This window comes from Delphinapterus leucas, chromosome 19 (assembly GCF_059928025.1).
Source record: "Delphinapterus leucas isolate spDelLeu-1000000601 "Yukka" chromosome 19, BTC_Dleu_Yukka2, whole genome shotgun sequence".
Classification (NCBI taxonomy): Eukaryota; Metazoa; Chordata; class Mammalia; order Artiodactyla; family Monodontidae; genus Delphinapterus; species Delphinapterus leucas.
This window is the reverse complement of record NC_143147.1, coordinates 69,042,939-69,060,474: the sequence shown is the minus strand read 5'-3', so window position 1 is coordinate 69,060,474 and position 17,536 is coordinate 69,042,939. Positions and strand designations below refer to the sequence as shown.

Below are 17,536 nucleotides of genomic sequence, written 5' to 3'. Positions count from 1 at the left end.
CACAGGGTGGTGCATCCTCTTCCCCTTTTCCTACGGAAACCTAAACAGACAAAGAAACACACTTCTTGCATGTTTTAAAGTCCTAAAGGCCTAATGAAGGTTCGAGGCACCTCTGCATTGAAAAGGGTTTGTCGCCCATTCAGTTCACTAAGGAAGTAAATAAAGAAAAAGTGAGTAGAGTTGAAAGCCGCAGCTCTGAGGATGCCAAGCTCTTCCTCTCACCTCTGGGACAAATTTGGGCTGCACCTTTATGTTTTTTAAGAGGAGGAAAAATCAATTATTAGCTCATCATATGAGAGATCATTCTATAGCAACAGACAAGTAAATAATGTTCTGGGTTTGTGGTATGTTTTCTTATTACTTTAAGTGAGAAGGTTGTACCTCCTATACGTTATTGGATGGATGTTGGGAAGGATTCAAAGGTGGCAGTGGGGTGAAGAGTTTTCAGTACATTAAAACTGAGAGTCGATGGGGAAAAAAGACATCCCATGTCTGTTTAATATGTAACGTATGGGAGGATGGGGGGATGCTTCCAAGAGAGCGTTGCCTATGCAGTTGATACAGAAAGACGGTCAATGTACGTGCTGGGAGAGTCCTGATGGCCAGGTTGGGAATTTGGGGTTAAATCTTCAGGACACTGAGGCTTGCTTCCCAGCGAGGTGTCAGGGCCCCTCTCCAGCACTCAGGCCTCTGCTGGCAGAGTCACACCCCCATCTTCACACATCCACAAACTACGCACCTTGACCCTAACTCACACTCGGAGGCAGGAGCGCACAAGCACGTCCCTGCCTTCTGCGTCCAGGTCCGCGTCCCTCCTGTGACACTTGGCCATCCCATCCGGGGACTAGCCACTCCAAGCCCAAAGTCCCAGGGAAACTTGAACAGAGGTAGAAAAGTGTTCGATGATAGAAAAAAACAAAACAAAAAAACCTGCCTGCTTGCAGTTCTTGCGATGGCCGGGATGCCAGAATAAACTGTTGCTCTCCTGAGCTGGGGAGGACGGAGCAGGCCGGGGGAGGAAGCCAGAGCACTTGAAAGGCGGAATCAGAACTCGGGTCGGGAGCGCCCGGGTGGCCTCGGGGGCCTGGCAGGGGGCGGGGGCGGGCTGGGCCGGGCCGGGGCGGGCGCGGGGCGCTGTCCCTTTAAGGCGGGAGGCGCGGGCCGGCCGAGCGCGGCAGTGATTGGCGCGGCGGGATCACTGGCGGCCCGGGCCCGGCCCGGGGGAGTCGGCTGGAGCCGGCTGCGCTTTGATAAGGTCCTGGCAACTCGGTAACCACCCGAGCGCCGGGAAATAAAAATAACCCCTCGCAGTCATGGATCGCCGGGCCGCCGGGCGTCCAAGGCGCCCGTCTCCCCCGGCGAAAGCTGTGCTGTAAAAGGTGGGGGCGGAGGCGCGGCCCCGGCCGAGCCGCTTCCGAGCCGGGTCCCCCCCGGGCCGGGGGCGAGGTCGCGCCCAGCCGCGTCGCGGGCGCAGGGCGCGGGAGAGGGTCCGGCCCGGCCGAGAGGCGGCCGGGAGGGCGGCCGCGAGCCGGACGGCCCCGGAGAGGGGCGGCCGGGGCGCCGGGGGCGGCCCGGAGCGCGGCGGGCGCGTACCTCCCTTTCAGGACCGTGCGCCGGCTCGCGCCTTTGAAGTGCACAGTGAAATCCACGGCGCAGTTTTTGTTGGAAGCGCCCGGAGGACGTTGGGTGCCCGGAGTGGTTGCTGGAAGCGGGGCCCGTGTCGAAAGCCGGGCCGGGCGGGGGCCGGAGGAGCCGAGGCCGGCCGCGGCGGGGGCGAGGCCCACTCGTATCTTCCGCAGAAAGAGGGGCGGCGGGGCGCGCCTCTGCCCCCTCCCTCGCCGCCGGGTTCCCCGCACTCCCTCCCCGGCCGCGCGACTCCCCCATGTTCCCCGACGCCGGGACCGGCCCGGGGGGGCCCGGGGCCGCGGCGGCGAGCCGATCCGGGGGCCGGGGCCGAGGCCCTGCCCAGGGCGCCCGCGAGGTCTGGGCGCTGAGCCCGCGCGCGGACCCCTGGTGAGTGCGAGGCCGAGGCGGCGGGCGGCCCGCGCGCTTTGATGTGCCGGGCGGCCCTTTGAAGTGGGCAGGCCGGCTATTTCGGGGCGCGCTCCGGGCGGGCGCGGAGAGGGGCGGCGGGCGCGGCGCCCGGCGCTCTGGGGGGCTCGGCCGGGGTGGCGGGGGCCCGGCGGAGAGACTTGTGCGAGTGGCGGCTGCGGCGGGGGCGGAGCGGGGGCAGATCCCCTCCCCCGGGGGCGCCGCGCCGGGGCGGTGCTGGGTGGGAGTCTGGGTGCGAGTGTGCGCCGGAGTGCCTTTAGGAGGTGGGATGAAAGGGTGGTGGCGCCCCCCGCCCCCTCCCCTCCCCCCGCCCCCTCCCGCCTCTCTCTCCTCCCCTCCTCTCCTCCCCTCCCAGCCCCGGTCCGCGCAGAGGGGCCCCGAGCGCCGGCCGAGGCTCAGTCTGCGCGCCCGAGCGGCCCGAGCCCGGGGCGCCCGCGTCCCCCGCGTCTCTCCTGCCGCCCGGCCCCGCGCCCCCGGCCGCCCCGGCCCCTCGTGCAGAGAGGCCGAGCCTCCGCGCGTCGCCATTGCTGGACCGGCTGCCGCTTTCCGCGCTTCTCCTGCGGGCGCCTCCGACCCGGGCTCGGGGGCTGCGAGCGCCCACCGGGGCTCTGGACGTGTCGGGGTGGATTGGGGCCGGGGGGCGGGCCGGGGGGGCTCGGCGGAGATGAGAGCCGGGCCTCGGGCCGCCTTGGTCTTCCAGGTAACGGGGCCGCCCCACCTCCTCTCCGCCCGGGGAACGCGGCGCTACCGGCGGCCTGAGGCCCCGCACGGGGGCCACGCGCGCCCACCCGGAGCCCAGGGTTCCCGCCCCCGGTTCGGGGTCGCGCCCCCCGCCCCGCCCCTGCCCTCTCCCGAGTTTGATCCTCCCCTTGCTGGGGAAAGCGGCTGGTTTACTGGTTAGATAAGACTTTTTGCTTTTGGGAAAAAGAGGCTTGAGGTCAGCCGAGTCTGGGATTCCTGGCACAGGCAGTGTTAGCGTGAGATGGTCTCTGATCCGGTTTTGTAGGGTTTGCGGCTCCAGGAGGCGGGGGGCGCGGGGGCGACGGGTCGTGAGGCTTCTCTGCTCCCTGGCAAAGTTGGAAGATCAAAGCCTTGTCTGAGTGAGTGGATTTCTGGTTTGGGGGAGCCCGGAAGACCGAGGTGTAGACTGAGCCGGATTCTTGGCGGGAGGTGGGGGCGCAGCGAACGCTTCCATCTGGGTTGCGGGGCGGGGGCTGCAGCCGGGAGTCCGGGCGCCCGTTCCGCCCTGTGCTGGGCGGGCTTTCCTCCTCGGTCGAGGCTCTTCTGAATTTTTAAGGAGTGGGAGGGGGGGCGCAGGGGGAAGGGGTGGGTGGGGGGAATGGGAACCAGATGCCGGGGACGGGCGCGTTTGGAGCTCGAGTTATCTGTGCGGAGAGCCGAGTGGGGAAATTTACCGAAATTGGTTTCACCTGCACACAGCCCAGCGGCGCGGGGTTGCGCGTCTTTGGAGTGGATGCTGTCGGGGTGAGGGGAGGGCAGGGGAGGGGAGGGCCGCCCTGCGTGCGCCCGGGCCGGTGGGTTTTTGGAAGCTGGTGTCTTCTACCTCGCGAGCCCTCCGCCCCCGCTGCCCCCTCCCCGCGCCCCTTCCCCGCCCCTTCCTCCTTCCTCCTCCCCCCCAAGCGTGCAGGGAGCTCAGATTTCGCCTTTGAAAAAGCAGCCTCTGATACTTTAGATGAGCACCTCGCAGATAGCTGGGTTGCTTGATTTGAATTTGAGGAGTTGAAAAGCCTGTTTACTTTCTTGCTTTGATGTTGGGTAGATCTGGTTTTGATTATATCAATACCCTCTTCTCTCCCTCTACCTCCCCCCCCCTTCCTTTTCTTCCCAGAAAGGAGGCTCAGATGAGTCCCTGCTGACTTGAGAGAGAAAGAGAGACCACGCTGATTGCTGAGAGGAACTGGAAGGAGAAAAAAAAAATTCCTCAACTCAGCGAGAAGAACTCACTCGCCATGAGCAGCGCTGTGTTGGTGCCTCGCCTCCCAGACCCCAGCAGCAGCTTCCGCGAGGATGCCCCGCGGCCCCCAGTGCCGGGCGAAGAAGGGGAGACCCCACCGTGCCAGCCCGGGGTGGGAAAGGGCCCGGTCGCCAAACCCCTGCCTGTCTCCTCCAATGCCAGAAGGAATGAGGACGGGTTGGGGGAGCCGGAGGGGCGGGCGTCTCCGGATTCCCCTCTGACCAGGTGGACCAAGTCCCTGCACTCCTTGCTGGGTGACCAAGACGGTGCTTATCTCTTCCGGACTTTCCTGGAGAGGGAGAAATGCGTGGATACCTTAGACTTCTGGTTTGCCTGCAATGGATTCAGGCAGATGAACCTGAAGGATGCCAAAACTTTACGAGTAGCCAAAGCGATCTACAAGAGGTACATCGAGAACAACAGCATTGTCTCCAAGCAGCTGAAACCTGCCACCAAGACCTACATCAGAGATGGCATCAAGAAGCAGCAGATCGATTCTGTCATGTTTGACCAGGCGCAGACTGAGATCCAGGCGGTGATGGAGGACAATGCTTACCAGATGTTTCTGACTTCTGATATATACCTCGAATACGTGAGGAGTGGGGGTGAAAACCCAGCCTGCGTGGGCGGCGGGGGGCTGGGGAGCCTGAAGCTCGTGTGTGGCTACCTCCCCACGCTGAATGAGGAGGAAGAGTGGACTTGCGCCGACTTCAAGTGCAAACTGTCCCCCAGCGTGGTCGGCTTGTCCAGCAAAACCCTGAGGGCTACAGTCGGTGTGAGGTCCACAGAAACTGTGGAGAATGGACACAGGTGAGCCTTCGGTGGAGGGTGAGACGGCCTTTGCAGATGTTTTTGAGTTAAGTAGGGTGCATGGACGGGTGCATGGACGGGTGCATGGACTGCTGAGGCTCACAGAGGCCTGTCCTGAGCTCGGACCGCTGGCCACGAACGCTTCGATCTTGCGTTTTGCTGTTGAAAGGGGTGGGAAAGCGATGCACACACAGCTAAATACCTGTAGTCTTCCAGTGCTGGCTTCACACAGGGGCAGGCAGTGTGCGTTAATGCGGGTCACTTACCATCCTGGGCCAGTCTTGGGGGGGTGTGGAGAGAGGACAGCAGCTTTTGAGGCCGATGACTCACCAGCTACCAGGCACCGGTTTGGGAAGGGGTTGTTCACAGCTAAGACATAGGGAGTAGGATGGATGTGGCCAGGGAGGCACCTGGCTTGTGGCGGAGCCCCAGGAAATAACGTGCGTGCCCACCGACCGTGGGGATAAGTGGGATCCATTGAGCTTTAAGTTCAGATAAGAGCCAGCGATTGGCTTAACAGCTGGGCTTGCGATTCTCTTTGTGGGATGAGATATTAACCCTGCAAGAAACCTCCTAAGGAGGGGAGGCCCTGTGACTTTCCCGAATGCAGGGCCCTTAGCTTTGGAGCCTGCTGATACATTATTCTGGGTTTTCAATGCTTGCGGCCCGAGGATCAGACCCCAGTTGATTATTGCGTTCCTTGGTGCTGATGGAGAAGAGGTCTTGGCCGGAGAAGACTGGAGAAGGGAAGAGTACCTTCTCCTTCGAGGCTTCAAAGACAAATGGTTCTTTATAGAATGGCCAAGTCTCAAGGTTCTTGACCTTTGGAGGCAACTTCAGACCTCCTGTTAGAATGAGTTTTTCTGTCTCTTTCTCGCTCTCCCCTTCCAAATGTCCAAAAAGAGAATGAGCCTCTCAATCCCAGGTTGCTGCGGACAGCATGCAGGGGAGGGCCTGGCCGGGAGCTGCTTATCTCGCTGTCCATTGTGTCCGGCTCCGTGGGTTTGGAAAGGCAGACGCGATCTGGCGGCTGTCTCTCTGGAGGTTACCCTCCCTCTGTAGGGTCCGAGGCAGGCAGGAGGGGCAGAGGAGCGGGGTCTGAGCCTGGAAGCCTGTGATCTCGGGGTGGCCCTGCAGGGAGGGAAGGATTGTGTTGGGTCCACCAGGGGGCGCGCCTGCAGCCTCGGGAGCCGGCCGTCTGCGTGCAGTCATCTGGTCTACACCTTAAGTGGGAACGGATTGGCTTTTGCGAGGGAGCCAAGGATCACGTGAACGGAGTTGTTTCAGCATCTTTAAGCTTATGGCTTCAGGCTGTTTTGGAGGAAGATACTGGCTCTGGCTTCTGTGGCTGGCAGTCAGGGGCCACCTGCCACCCCTGCCCTGTTCTGTTAGGTGGACGTGTGGGTAAACCCCGCTGGCCTCCATGCCCTCCAGGTTGGCAGCGGTCGCCAAGGCTACTTAAGGCCTGTGGTCAGGCAGCTTCTCCGGGAGCCTTCAGACAGTGGGGCTTCTGTGTCCCCCAGTGTCAGGGCCCAGAGCACCACCTTTGTAAACAGCGCCCCGTGTGGTTTTGGAGCGAGACAGGCTCCCCAGGTGGGACCCTGCTGTGACCCCTCCCCTTCGCGGGTGGACAGTAGGACCCAGCCTTGGCGAGCCCCTCCCCCTTCCACAGCCGCCCCCCCCCCCCCACCCCGGCTGGGCTGTCACTAGGGCTCAGCTTTATGGGGCGGGCCCTTGGGAGCATCGGAGACCCTGGATGCAGGGCCTGGGGTGCTTTGCGTGTCGGCGCTTGCCTTTTGGTTGGGAACTGTGGGTGTTCATATACAAATGACACCTTTCGCTGGCCTCTGGGCTTTCCATACTAGATTCGTGTGTGTGTTTTCTCCCACTGTCGGGAAGAGACGACATATCTTACCTGGACTGCACATGTCTTACCTGGGCATCATCAGAGAGAAATTAGGACACACCCCGATATTTTTTTTTAACATGCGAGGTATTCAAGGGTGCCTGAGGTGTATTATTAGGAGCTGCCCCGAGTTATTCAGAGACCCGAGTTGCAGCCCGGACCGCCTCTTACCACCTGGGCTGAAGTCTTTCTGAAGCCCGTGTGCCCTCTGTAAAGGGAGCGGACAACCTTCCCTTCAGTTTATGTCACAGGTTGCTATAACATTAGGACCAAAATAATAAACAGGAAAGCCCGTTGCGAAGGGAAATGTCAGAACAGCGCCCATCGCCGGCTGTGTGAGAAGCGCCAAGCAGGTTCGGGTCCCACTTTCAGAGAGTGAGCCTTGGCTGTAACACGTGTTCACTGTGAAGTTTCAGCATGTCCCCTCCCCACGCCGTGGCTTTCTCTGCTTGCGGAACTTGAGCGCGTTCGCGTTCGCAGCTCGGTCTGGGATCGGCCCCAAGTCAAGTCCGCCTCCCCGCCACTTGTCAGGCCAGGTGCAGTGAATGAACCAGGAGCCCCGAGTCCTGCCCTGCCGAGGGGTCGGTCCCTGTCACCAGCTGCTGAGCAGCGGTCTGGGCAGCTGGATGCCAAGGGCATGGCTGGTCTTTAATCCCTTTGATTTCCTTGAGCGCTTAGAGCAGCCTCGTTTTAATGACTTGTTTGTGTCCTTACTGACGTGGTGTCAGGTTTCATGTAAAGAGTTGGAGCCTAAGAGCAGGCATGGTCCTCAGAGGGAGGGGCTCAGGTTGGAGAGTGGTCCAGCAGGAGGCCTGGGCTTCTGATGGTCCCTGTAAATAACCCAGAGCCAGGGCGAGACACACAGACTACACACAGACACACACAGACACACACACACACAGGCTACACACAGACACACAGGCTACACACACACACACAGAGACTATACACACAGACTACGCACACAGACTATACCCAGACACACACACAGACAACACACACATGGGGACACACACAGACAACACACAGACACACACAGACAACACACAGACACACACAGACACACACACACAGGCTACACACAGACACACACAGACACACACACACACAGGCTACACACAGACACAGACACACACAGACAACACACACACACAGGCTACACACGGATGCACACAGAGACTATACACACACAGACTACAGACACACACACAGACAACACACACAGACTACACACACAGACACACGCACACACAGGCTACACACAGACACACAGACTACACACAGACACACACAGACTACACACACAGAGACACACACACACAGACTATACACAGACACACACAGGCTACACACAGACACACACAGACACACACAGACAACACACACACACAGGCTACACACGGACGCACACAGAGACTATACACACACACACAGACTACAGACACACACAGACTGCACACACAGACTGCACACACAGACAACACACACGGGGACACACACAGACTACACACAGACACACACAGACAACACACGCACACAGGCTACACACAGACACACACAGAGACTATACACACAGACTACACACACAGACTATACCCAGACACACACACATACAACACACACACGGGGACACACACAGGCATAGACACACACACAGGCATAGACACACACACACAGACTACACACGTACATACAAACTACACACACACAGACTACACACACATACATACAGACTACACACACAGACTACACACAGACACACACAGACAACACACGCACACAGGCTACACACAGACACACACAGAGACTATACACACAGACTACACACACAGACTATACCCAGACACACACACATACAACACACACACGGGGACACACACAGGCATAGACACACACACAGGCATAGACACACACACAGGCATAGACACACACACACAGACTACACACGTACATACAAACTACACACACACAGACTACACACACATACATACAGACTACACACAGATTACACACACCGACACAGGCTACACACACAGAGAGACTATACACAGGCAGACACAGACTGCACACACAGACTACACACACATACACACAGACACACACAGTCATAGACACACACACAGACTACACACACACATACATACAAACTACACACACAGAGAGACTACAGACACAGACTACACACACATACACAGACTACACACAGACACACACAACACCTGGAGCATGGAGGCGTGTGCAGAGGGGCTGTGGAGTTCGGAGCCGGGGTCGGGATGCTCTCCTTGTCCTTCCCTGGGCGGTCTCACCTGTCTCTCACTGGACCCTCTGCTCTGGCCTCACGTAAAGTCAGGGGGCCCCAGCTGGTGGCCCTCTGCCGGCTCCCAGCACTTCCTGTCACCCCAGAGCGCTCGCTGATGGGGCCGGCTTATGCGAAGCCACTGGAATCGAGCTTGGCCTCCATCATCAAAGAAAATGACGCGAGAGGAAAGCTGTGCTGGAAGCAGCGGGCCACAGCGAGCGGATAGGCTCTGAGGAGGGCGCTTTGCTGGGACACGCTTGTCGCTTGTCGAAGTTTGCCTGCTCTCAGAAGGGTGTTGCCTGATGCCATCTGCGTGCCTGGCCTCTCTCGCTCCAGGCAGAGGGCTTTTTTTTTTTTTAAATTTTTTTTTGCGGTACGCGGGCCTCTCACTGTTGTGGCCTCTCCCGTTGCGGAGCATAGGCTCCGGACGTGCAGGCTCAGCGGCCATGGCTCACGGGCCCAGCCGCTCCGCGGCATGTGGGATCTTCCCGGACCGGGGCACGAACCCGTGTCCCCTGCATCGGGAGGCGGACTCTTGACCACTGCGCCACCAGGGAAGCCTCTGTCAGAGGGCTTTTGAAAAGAAGAGCACACAGCTTTAGAAGCCAATACTTTTTAAGTTGCATTGTTGTGAGAGGGGACCCAGAAAGGGGTCCCAAAGGTCACGTCTATTGTGCTCTCTGTATGGGCTTTGCCCTGGTGTCTGGGGAGCAGGCGGGGGCCTGCAGCATCTCAGTGAGATAAGAGATAAGAATGGTGGTGGGGGGCAGAGGAGGAGCCCACATTTCCCTTCCCTTAAGGTCCCAGGAGCCTCTGCTACCTGACAGCTGAAAGCCCTTTGCATATTGAAATTGCAAACCAGGTCTGTGGATGGATGCCCAGTGCAAAATCTGTACATAGGCCTTTACTCTCCAGAGGAATTTAAAACCCTTGCAGCAACTGGGAGCACAACAGTCCTGAAGAAATACTCAGAGCATCTGGGTACAATTACTGTAGTGTGGTTGAGTTTCTTCCCTTTTTTTTTTTTTTTTTTTTTTTTTAAAGCGATCACAAGAAAGCAGCTCTAATTCAGTTTCTTGAAATTACGTGATGATTTTGACAAAGTTCTGAGTTCTTAAAAAATTGAGTCTCTGTCTCTCCCCACAGGCTGCCACCTTCGTCTGCCTTGTCCTGTTATGATGGTAGGAAAATCCCAATACTTTATTGCAGGCAGCTGAGCTAAGAGCAGTATATTCCATTTTTAATTACCGGTCACACAGTAGCCCTCTATTTTGGAAGGGAGGGAGACGAGTTTATTTTGGGACCCGTGTGTCTGACCGGGAGCACAGAATTCTGTCCACACTTGGGATTTGAGCGAGGTGCCTTTTTCTGTTGGGGAGGGAGGGGTTTCTGTTGCGTCATTTTCTCCCTGCAGAGGCTGAGTTACAACCCTCATACTTGGGGCACTGTTAATGTGTTAATACCACGAAGATAGCAACCCTGAAGGGATGGAAAGAGTGTGTGAAGGCGGTTTAAGGCCATATTGGCTCTTTTGATCTCCATGCTACGCCCCTTAGGCGAAAACACCCCTCAGCAGCCCGCTTGGTCCTGAGTGGAAAAAGCTTTGAGCTTCTGCCACGAGCCCCACGCTACCTGCAGCTGGGGAGACCCAGATGGGGAAGACAGACCTGTCCCTGCCCTCGTGGAGCTTGTAGTCGCATACACGGGACAGGCCTTCACCATGGAAATGCACTGACGACATGTAATTGTCATGATCAATGTCACCCAAGAAGTCTTGTTTTTGTTGGCGGGTGGTGTTTTGGAGCGTTCCTATGCCAACCCCGTAAACAGTGCCCTCATTGGGCCTTTCGGAGAACATACGGACCCCGTGCAGGTGGCCGTGTTTGCACGCTGTTTTAGTGGAGCCCTGTGTCCACGGAGGTTGTGACACCTGGGGTCACCCAGCTGGCCGGGAGCCAGGCCGGCACCAGCCCGTGGCCTCTTGATTTCTGTTACTTGATTCCTGAAGTCCATCAGCTTCTCCGTCCCGCTTGGAGGCAGCGGCCCACTGAGGCAGCTGGGGGCTTTGGGCCATTTTAAAGCCTTGGGCGACCCCGTGACCTGCGCTCACCCGCCCCTTGGGGCTGCCCTGGCCGTGGAGAAGTGATTTCTTCTTTCTGGCTTGTACGCCGTTTCCTCTTGTCCCACCTTCAGTGGCAATACCACCAGAGCCACCCTCCTCCTTATCGGCTAGGAGACTGTTCTCACTAATTCGTCCCTCATCTCGTCTCTTCTCCAGAAAGACCAACTGCCTCTCCTTGGTTCTCACCACCCTCCTCTCTCTCTTGCCCTGGTGTCTGGAGATCCCACACTGAGGACGTGGGGACCAGTTCTACGTCATGGAAGATCTCACCAGCCTCATTGCATCATCGTAGAAAATCCTGGGGGCGGAGCGGGGTGGGAGAGAGCAGAGTATCCAGGTGACAAGGTCAAGGTCGCTGGCCCGTGGTATTCAATGACCAGAGTGTCCAGGTGACAGGTCAAGGTTGCTGGGCCGTGGCGGTCAATGGGTTCAAGCGCCATGTTCCTCGTTTGCACTTTCTGGTCACTTCTCCACCACGCCACATTCCTGGAATCTGGCTTGACGTTCCGGCCTAGCTCAGACCAACAGCCTCGGGGGTCCCTGCTGCCGTCACCTCCTCCAGGTGACCGGAGGTGGGTTCCACGCGGCCGGGCCTCCAGCGGGTGGCCTCCGACAAGACTTTTGGCCCCTGCTTGGGGCCCGTTACCTCCCTGGGGGGTCGTGAAGACGATCGGGCAACAGACAGTCCTCGAGCCCCTGCTGTGGGCCGGGGGAGGATGCAGCAGGGAGTAAACCAGGCCCTGCCCACAGCGAGCCCTAAGTCCTGGTGGCCCTCGGGCTTCATTAACATCTCGGGGCGGTGGGGTTGGGCTGGATAATTAGTGTCACTCTTGTTTGTTTTGTCACTGCAGCTAGAGGATAGGCCCCCTGAGGACAGCAACCGAGCTGTTCTCCCACCTTTTCCAGCCCCGCTGCCCTCCCTCCCGCCAAACTGTGCAGCGGCTGCCTGCCTGCCCCATGGCCACTTCAGTGCAGCCTGGTGGCCCCCCCAGACCCCTCGTGCCGCTGGGGAAGCCTCCAGCTCCCCCTCACCCAGCCAGCTTGACGCCCTCCTGCCCCAGGCTGGGGAGGACTGTCCACCGCTTCTCCCATCCCTGGTCCTCACATCTGCTCCCACCGTCCCGGGGAGCCACCCGGCCTCCCGGCCCGCCCCCTCCGACACTGCAGGGCCAGGACTTCCTCTTCCAGGTCACTCATCCTGCCTCTTATGCGAGAGCATTTTGAAACGTCGAGGCTGGTCTCTGAACAGGGGCAGAGAGAGAGGCTGAATGGGAGCTGCACGAATCCATCCCACAACCGCTGCCTCCAGCTCTGACATCCAGGGCTGCTGTGCTTGCGGGGCCACCCGGGCACATCTGTCAAACGGGCACACGCGCTCCTCGCCCAGGGGCAGTGAGGGCCGGAGGAGGTGGCGTGTGTCAGGGGCGCCGTCATGCCTTCTTTCTGGTACCCCTGCCCAAACCCCGTCACGGGGACCTGCCTGCCAAGCCACAGGTGCCAGGGGACCAGAGACCGGGGCTGTGCACCTCACGAAAGGGTTGGGGCTCGGTGAGCACGGGCAGGAGGTGCCGTCACCTTTCAGGGGCCCCTTTCATCCGCCAACCCCAAGGCCATCTTTACAGACTGGCGGCTGCGGCCTGATGGAGTAAGTTCCCTTACTTGGACTCGGTGGCCCCGGCACAGCAGGCCTGGGTCTCTGCAGACGAGGGCCCTTCCTGCAGCCCACCGACCATGGCGGGTTCTGCCTCTCCCTTCCCGCCCGCACTGAGGCCCTCGCGGAGACACAGCAGGTGACACAAGAGGAATGCAGCCCAGCTGGGCCGGCACACTGGCGTTTCTGGGAGGAGGTCGGGGGGGCAGAACAGGGGCAGAGGCACCGGAGCAGCGCCTGGACCTTCCTTGGAAACCGCTGTGCTGCTCCTCTGCGTCCGGAGGCCCTCGGCGGCCCTGGGGGGGCAGCCTGGCTGTGGGCCGAGGCCCAGCTCGGTGCAGGACGGAAGCCCCAGACCGCATCCTGAACTTGCCTATCTGTCCGTCTGTCCACTCGCCAGGCCCAGCCGCTAGTTGTTTGCCTCTCAGATCTCCGCTAACAGAGCCCGGCGGGGGAGTGTGGAAGTTTCGCTGTCCTCTTGTCTCCTTCCCCGTACAGGCCTGGGGGTGGGCGCAGGGAGAGAGGACACTCCATCCCGTCGGTCATTCCCTAGCCTCCCCTCTAAGAGCAGGGTCCTCCCTCCAGGTGTCTCTCGAGAACTCTGTAAGAGCCCCTGGGGTCCCCTGTCCCCTGGCAGAGCTGCGGCTCAGCAGGCCCCTTTGTGGCCCCTGCTTTCTGCCCAGAGGAGCACCCAGCCCTGGGCAGCAGGCTGGCCTGGAGCACGTTGTGGGATTGTCCTGGGGCCCCCCGGTTCCCTGGGTTTTGGGTGAGAGTCGGTGATGCTGTGCTGTGGTCCTTCAGGAGGAGCGACCCGGTGAATCCGTACCACGTGGGTTCTGGCTGCATCTTCGCGCCAGCCACCAGCGCCAACGACAGCGAGATATCCAGTGATGCGCTGACCGACGATTCCATGTCCATGACGGACAGTAGCATGTAAGTATATTCTGGTTTCCCCACCACGTACGCGGCTGGCGGTGTGACCCGCCAGGCCATGGGGCAGGGTCCTCACCCGGCTTTGCCAATCCCACCTGTGTCCGCGTGGACGTTTGTTGGATGGGAGGGGAGTATGCCCCAGGGGTGGGCCTGGTCTGGCTCAGGAGGCTCCCGTGGTCGCCTGGGTGGAGTGAAGCTTAGAGCCTTGGAAGGGGGTTGAATGGTACCTTCACAGAAGAAAGCCAAACTAAGGTAGGAGGTTAAGGTGAATATCCACAGATTCCCTGAGTTTAAAAGACCCTCTTCCAGTTATCATTTCACCTGCCTTCCCGGTGGGCAGAAGAGGGTCTTGAATCCAGGTGTCCCTCTGCAGAGCCAGCAGGTGGGGAGGTGGGGTGGCCTGGGAAGGTTATGTGTCTGGGGGCTCAGTGAAGGTGGGGTCAGAAAGCCAGGGTTCCCTCCAGGACACTGTGTGCCAGGCTCGCTCACGGATGTGCTCAAGCGGCCGTCGCTCAGCTCATCAGGTGTCGGCGGGCGTCTTCCCTCTGCAGCTGGGGCTCTGCCCCTAACTGGGGGTTTTCTCCAAAGCAGTTTCTGACCTCAGCTCTTTTGCAGATGGACGGCTGGCATTTCTGGATGCAATCCAAGCCATCAGGGTGGTCTGATGTGGTCAGCAGGCCATGGGGCAGGGTCATGCTTTGAGTTGGAGGTCATTTGAGGTCACGCAGTGGTGACCTCTGTGGATGGAGAACAGTGATCCTCTGTGAGTCTCAGGTGGGTGGGAGTGGAGTGGGGAGGTGGACCAGGCGTCCCCGTCTCCTGCCAACTTTGAAGATTCTGATTCAGGAGGCTCGGAGGAGGTAGGGCCTGGGCTTGGGCGAGACTCCCCAGGGCACGTCTCCCAGCATCCAGTTGAGAACCACCGTTCTAAAAGTGGTCTTTGGAGGCTTTTCTACAAACATTTTGGAGGAGGATCTTCTGCTAGGGGAACCGTTTTGCAAGGCAGGCCCGTGGAGCCATTGTAAGTTCTGGCACGCTTGTGTCGAGTTTGTTCCTTCTAGCTTGCTTCCCAAAACGGGACCGGCTCTTCTTCCAGTTTGTTTGAAATGATCTGGTTTCCATTGGCCAGTGATCTGTTGCTTGGCCTGCGGTGTGGAACCAGTTGAAAGGAAAGTTGACGGGTTGGTTTGGGACTTGACTGTTGATTTTCCTGGTGGCTTTTATTGTGTTACCTCAGATTCCCCTGTTAGTAAAAGGAGGGAGATGTTTAAGGTGAAAAGTTCCAGTTTAATAAGAGAATAGCCCTTTGGCAGGAGTGAAAATGGAGGGAGGGAACACACTTTTCATCCAAAGTGAAGGAATGAGGGCTTCCACAGAGGTCAGTTTTCCATATCGACTGAACTCTAAGTTACTGTACTTGAAAAATATTATCCTTTGGCGGACGTATTCCTTAAAGCAACGTGCTTTTGCTCTGTGTTTATCCAATAGTATCAGGCGGACGTATTCCTTAAAGCAACGTGCTTTCGCTCTGTGTTTATCCAATAGTATCAGGCGGACGTATTCCTTAAAGCAACGTGCTTTCGCTCTGTGTTTATCCAATAGTATCAGGCGGACGTATTCCTTAAAGCAACGTGCTTTCGCTCGTGTTTATCCAATAGTATCAGGCGGACGTATTCCTTAAAGCAACGTGCTTTCGCTCGTGTTTATCCAATAGTATCAGGCGGACGTATTCCTTAAAGCAACGTGCTTTCGCTCTGTGTTTATCCAATAGTATCAGGCGGACGTATTCCTTAAAGCAACGTGCTTTCGCTCTGTGTTTATCCAATAGTATCAGGCGGACGTATTCCTTAAAGCAACGTGCTTTCGCTCGTGTTTATCCAATAGTATCAGGCGGACGTATTCCTTAAAGCAACGTGCTTTCGCTCGTGTTTATCCAATAGTATCAGGCAAGGCATAATTTGTTTCTTGATTCAAATAATTAATCCCAAGGTCTGTTTTCATTCTCCGTTGTAATATCATCTCACAGAATTCAAAATTGTGTAAGGCTTTCTGCTCCTGGAGATATTGGTGCCTCACCCCCTTTTTACGGCGGTTTTCCTTTCTTCTCTCTGCCCTTCTGCCTGCTGTCGTTTTTTCGCTCGTGCGCTTGTCTCCAGCAGCACCATTCCTCTAGCTTTGAACTAGTGTCTGGATGATGAGGTAGTCAGCGTCACGTGTAAAATAAGAATGAGCTGGACTTGAACGAGGGCATCGCGCGACCCTCCTTCACCAGATGTAGTTTCCTTTAGGCGAGGAGGCTTCTGTTGAGTTTTCTGCGAGGTTATTTTTGGCTGGCCTCCGACTCCCCGTCACGGACGTGCGATTCTGGGTTCAGGATGAGATAACTCGGGTGTAGTCCCCATACCCGGGTGAGCCCCGCAGGACCCAGTCGGAAAGGTTGGCCGACGCTTGTGACTTTTACAGAGGAGGGAGGAACGCCCAGCGCTCCCGCAACTACTCCCGTCACAGACAGAGCTCAGATCCGGGCCAGACAGGCCCCTGCCCTTGGCCTGCTCCCTCCGGCCCCACGTGAACGTGAGGCCCCGTAGTTGATAATGAGACCTTTGAGCTACCTTGAGTCTCTTTTGTTTTTATTTATTAGTGACCACACAGCTTTCTTTTTTAAGGGGGAGGGGGAGGGAGGAGTAAGTAATGCTTTCTCCCCTCTTTTTTTTAACCCCCTTTTATGCCCAGAAGAAAAACCCCCAGTTCTATCGAGCGATGACTTTAGAGCCCTTGCCCGCCCTTCCCGCCTTTAGCTAGAGCGATCGTGGGCTTAAGGCCCTCACCACCCGGGGAAGCCGCGTTCCGGGATCAGAGAAGCTAGCTGTCCTGGGCGGCAAGGGTCAGCGTGTGGGCCAGGAGGGTCCGTGTTGGTAATCGAGACAGAGGGCAAATCCCTCGTTCGGCAGCTTTTTCTCCGGGGCACAGCAGGTGCCCCCGGGTCCCAGGTGGCAGAACCTCAGGGCGTGGCCAGCCCTTCCCTCGGCGCAGCTGCCTCGGGCTGGGGATGAGAAAACCAGGACCCCAAGGGGCAAGGGAGGGTCCCTGGGGACCTGGGGCTTGTGTGCTGGAGCCCGTCTTCTGACGTCAGCGCTGGGGGGCCTCTGGTCCTCCTCCCAGCCTCTAGGGCAGCTTATTGGATGCAGCCGGCGCAGCCACACCCCACGTGGGCATGTTGGTGCCACCGGGCCCACGTTTCCCATCAGCGTGGGAAAGGGGTCTCGGCACAAGAGCCATTCCGATGGTGCGCAAGCGGGCCCGCAGGCTTGGCAGGCACTGAAAGCCGGGCCGGGCGAGGTGCTTTCTGGCTGGCTGGCCCGTCGGGCAGGTCCCCCGGGGTCCTGGGCCGGGATTAGAGCCCTCTTCGGCCGGGCCAGTTTGGGGCCCGGCACAGAGCAGAGCCCGAGCGAGCGATGGAGTGCGAGGGGGACGCGGAGCTGAACCGAGTCGGGGAAGCTTAGCAGGACGAGAGGGCAGCAGACCCCTTTGAAACCTCCTGGCGCTAGTGAATAGGAGCGCCCCGTAAGGCATGAAAGGAGCCCTGGCCGTTTCTCGTGGGCACAGAGGCCGGGGGGCGGGGCTGGCTGCCCTGCTGGGGGCTGGGGAAGGGGCACAGCTGGGCGGGGGGCGGGAGGCGCGGGGGTCACGGGACGCCTTCAGTAGACTCCAGAAGGTGGAGTTCATCGGACACAAGCAGTCGTCTCACTTGCCAGGGAAGCAGTGAAGTCCCAGGGCCTTTGCACGAG

The 17,536-nt window shown here is 58.7% G+C and overlaps 1 protein-coding gene across 1 annotated transcript in view; it reads left to right on the top strand.

Moving 5' to 3' along the window:
• The first annotated feature begins 2,400 nt into the window (after nucleotides 1-2,400).
• AXIN2 (axin 2) overlaps nucleotides 2,401-17,536 on the top strand; it is a 29,393-nt gene continuing 14,257 nt past the window's right edge. Inside the window, exons 1-3 of the mRNA XM_022589822.3 lie at nucleotides 2,401-3,152; nucleotides 3,902-4,837; nucleotides 13,617-13,748. Coding sequence (XP_022445530.2) covers nucleotides 4,023-4,837; nucleotides 13,617-13,748 — 947 coding nt within the window. The 5' untranslated portion in view covers nucleotides 2,401-3,152; nucleotides 3,902-4,022. The remainder of the gene's footprint in view (nucleotides 3,153-3,901; nucleotides 4,838-13,616; nucleotides 13,749-17,536) is intronic.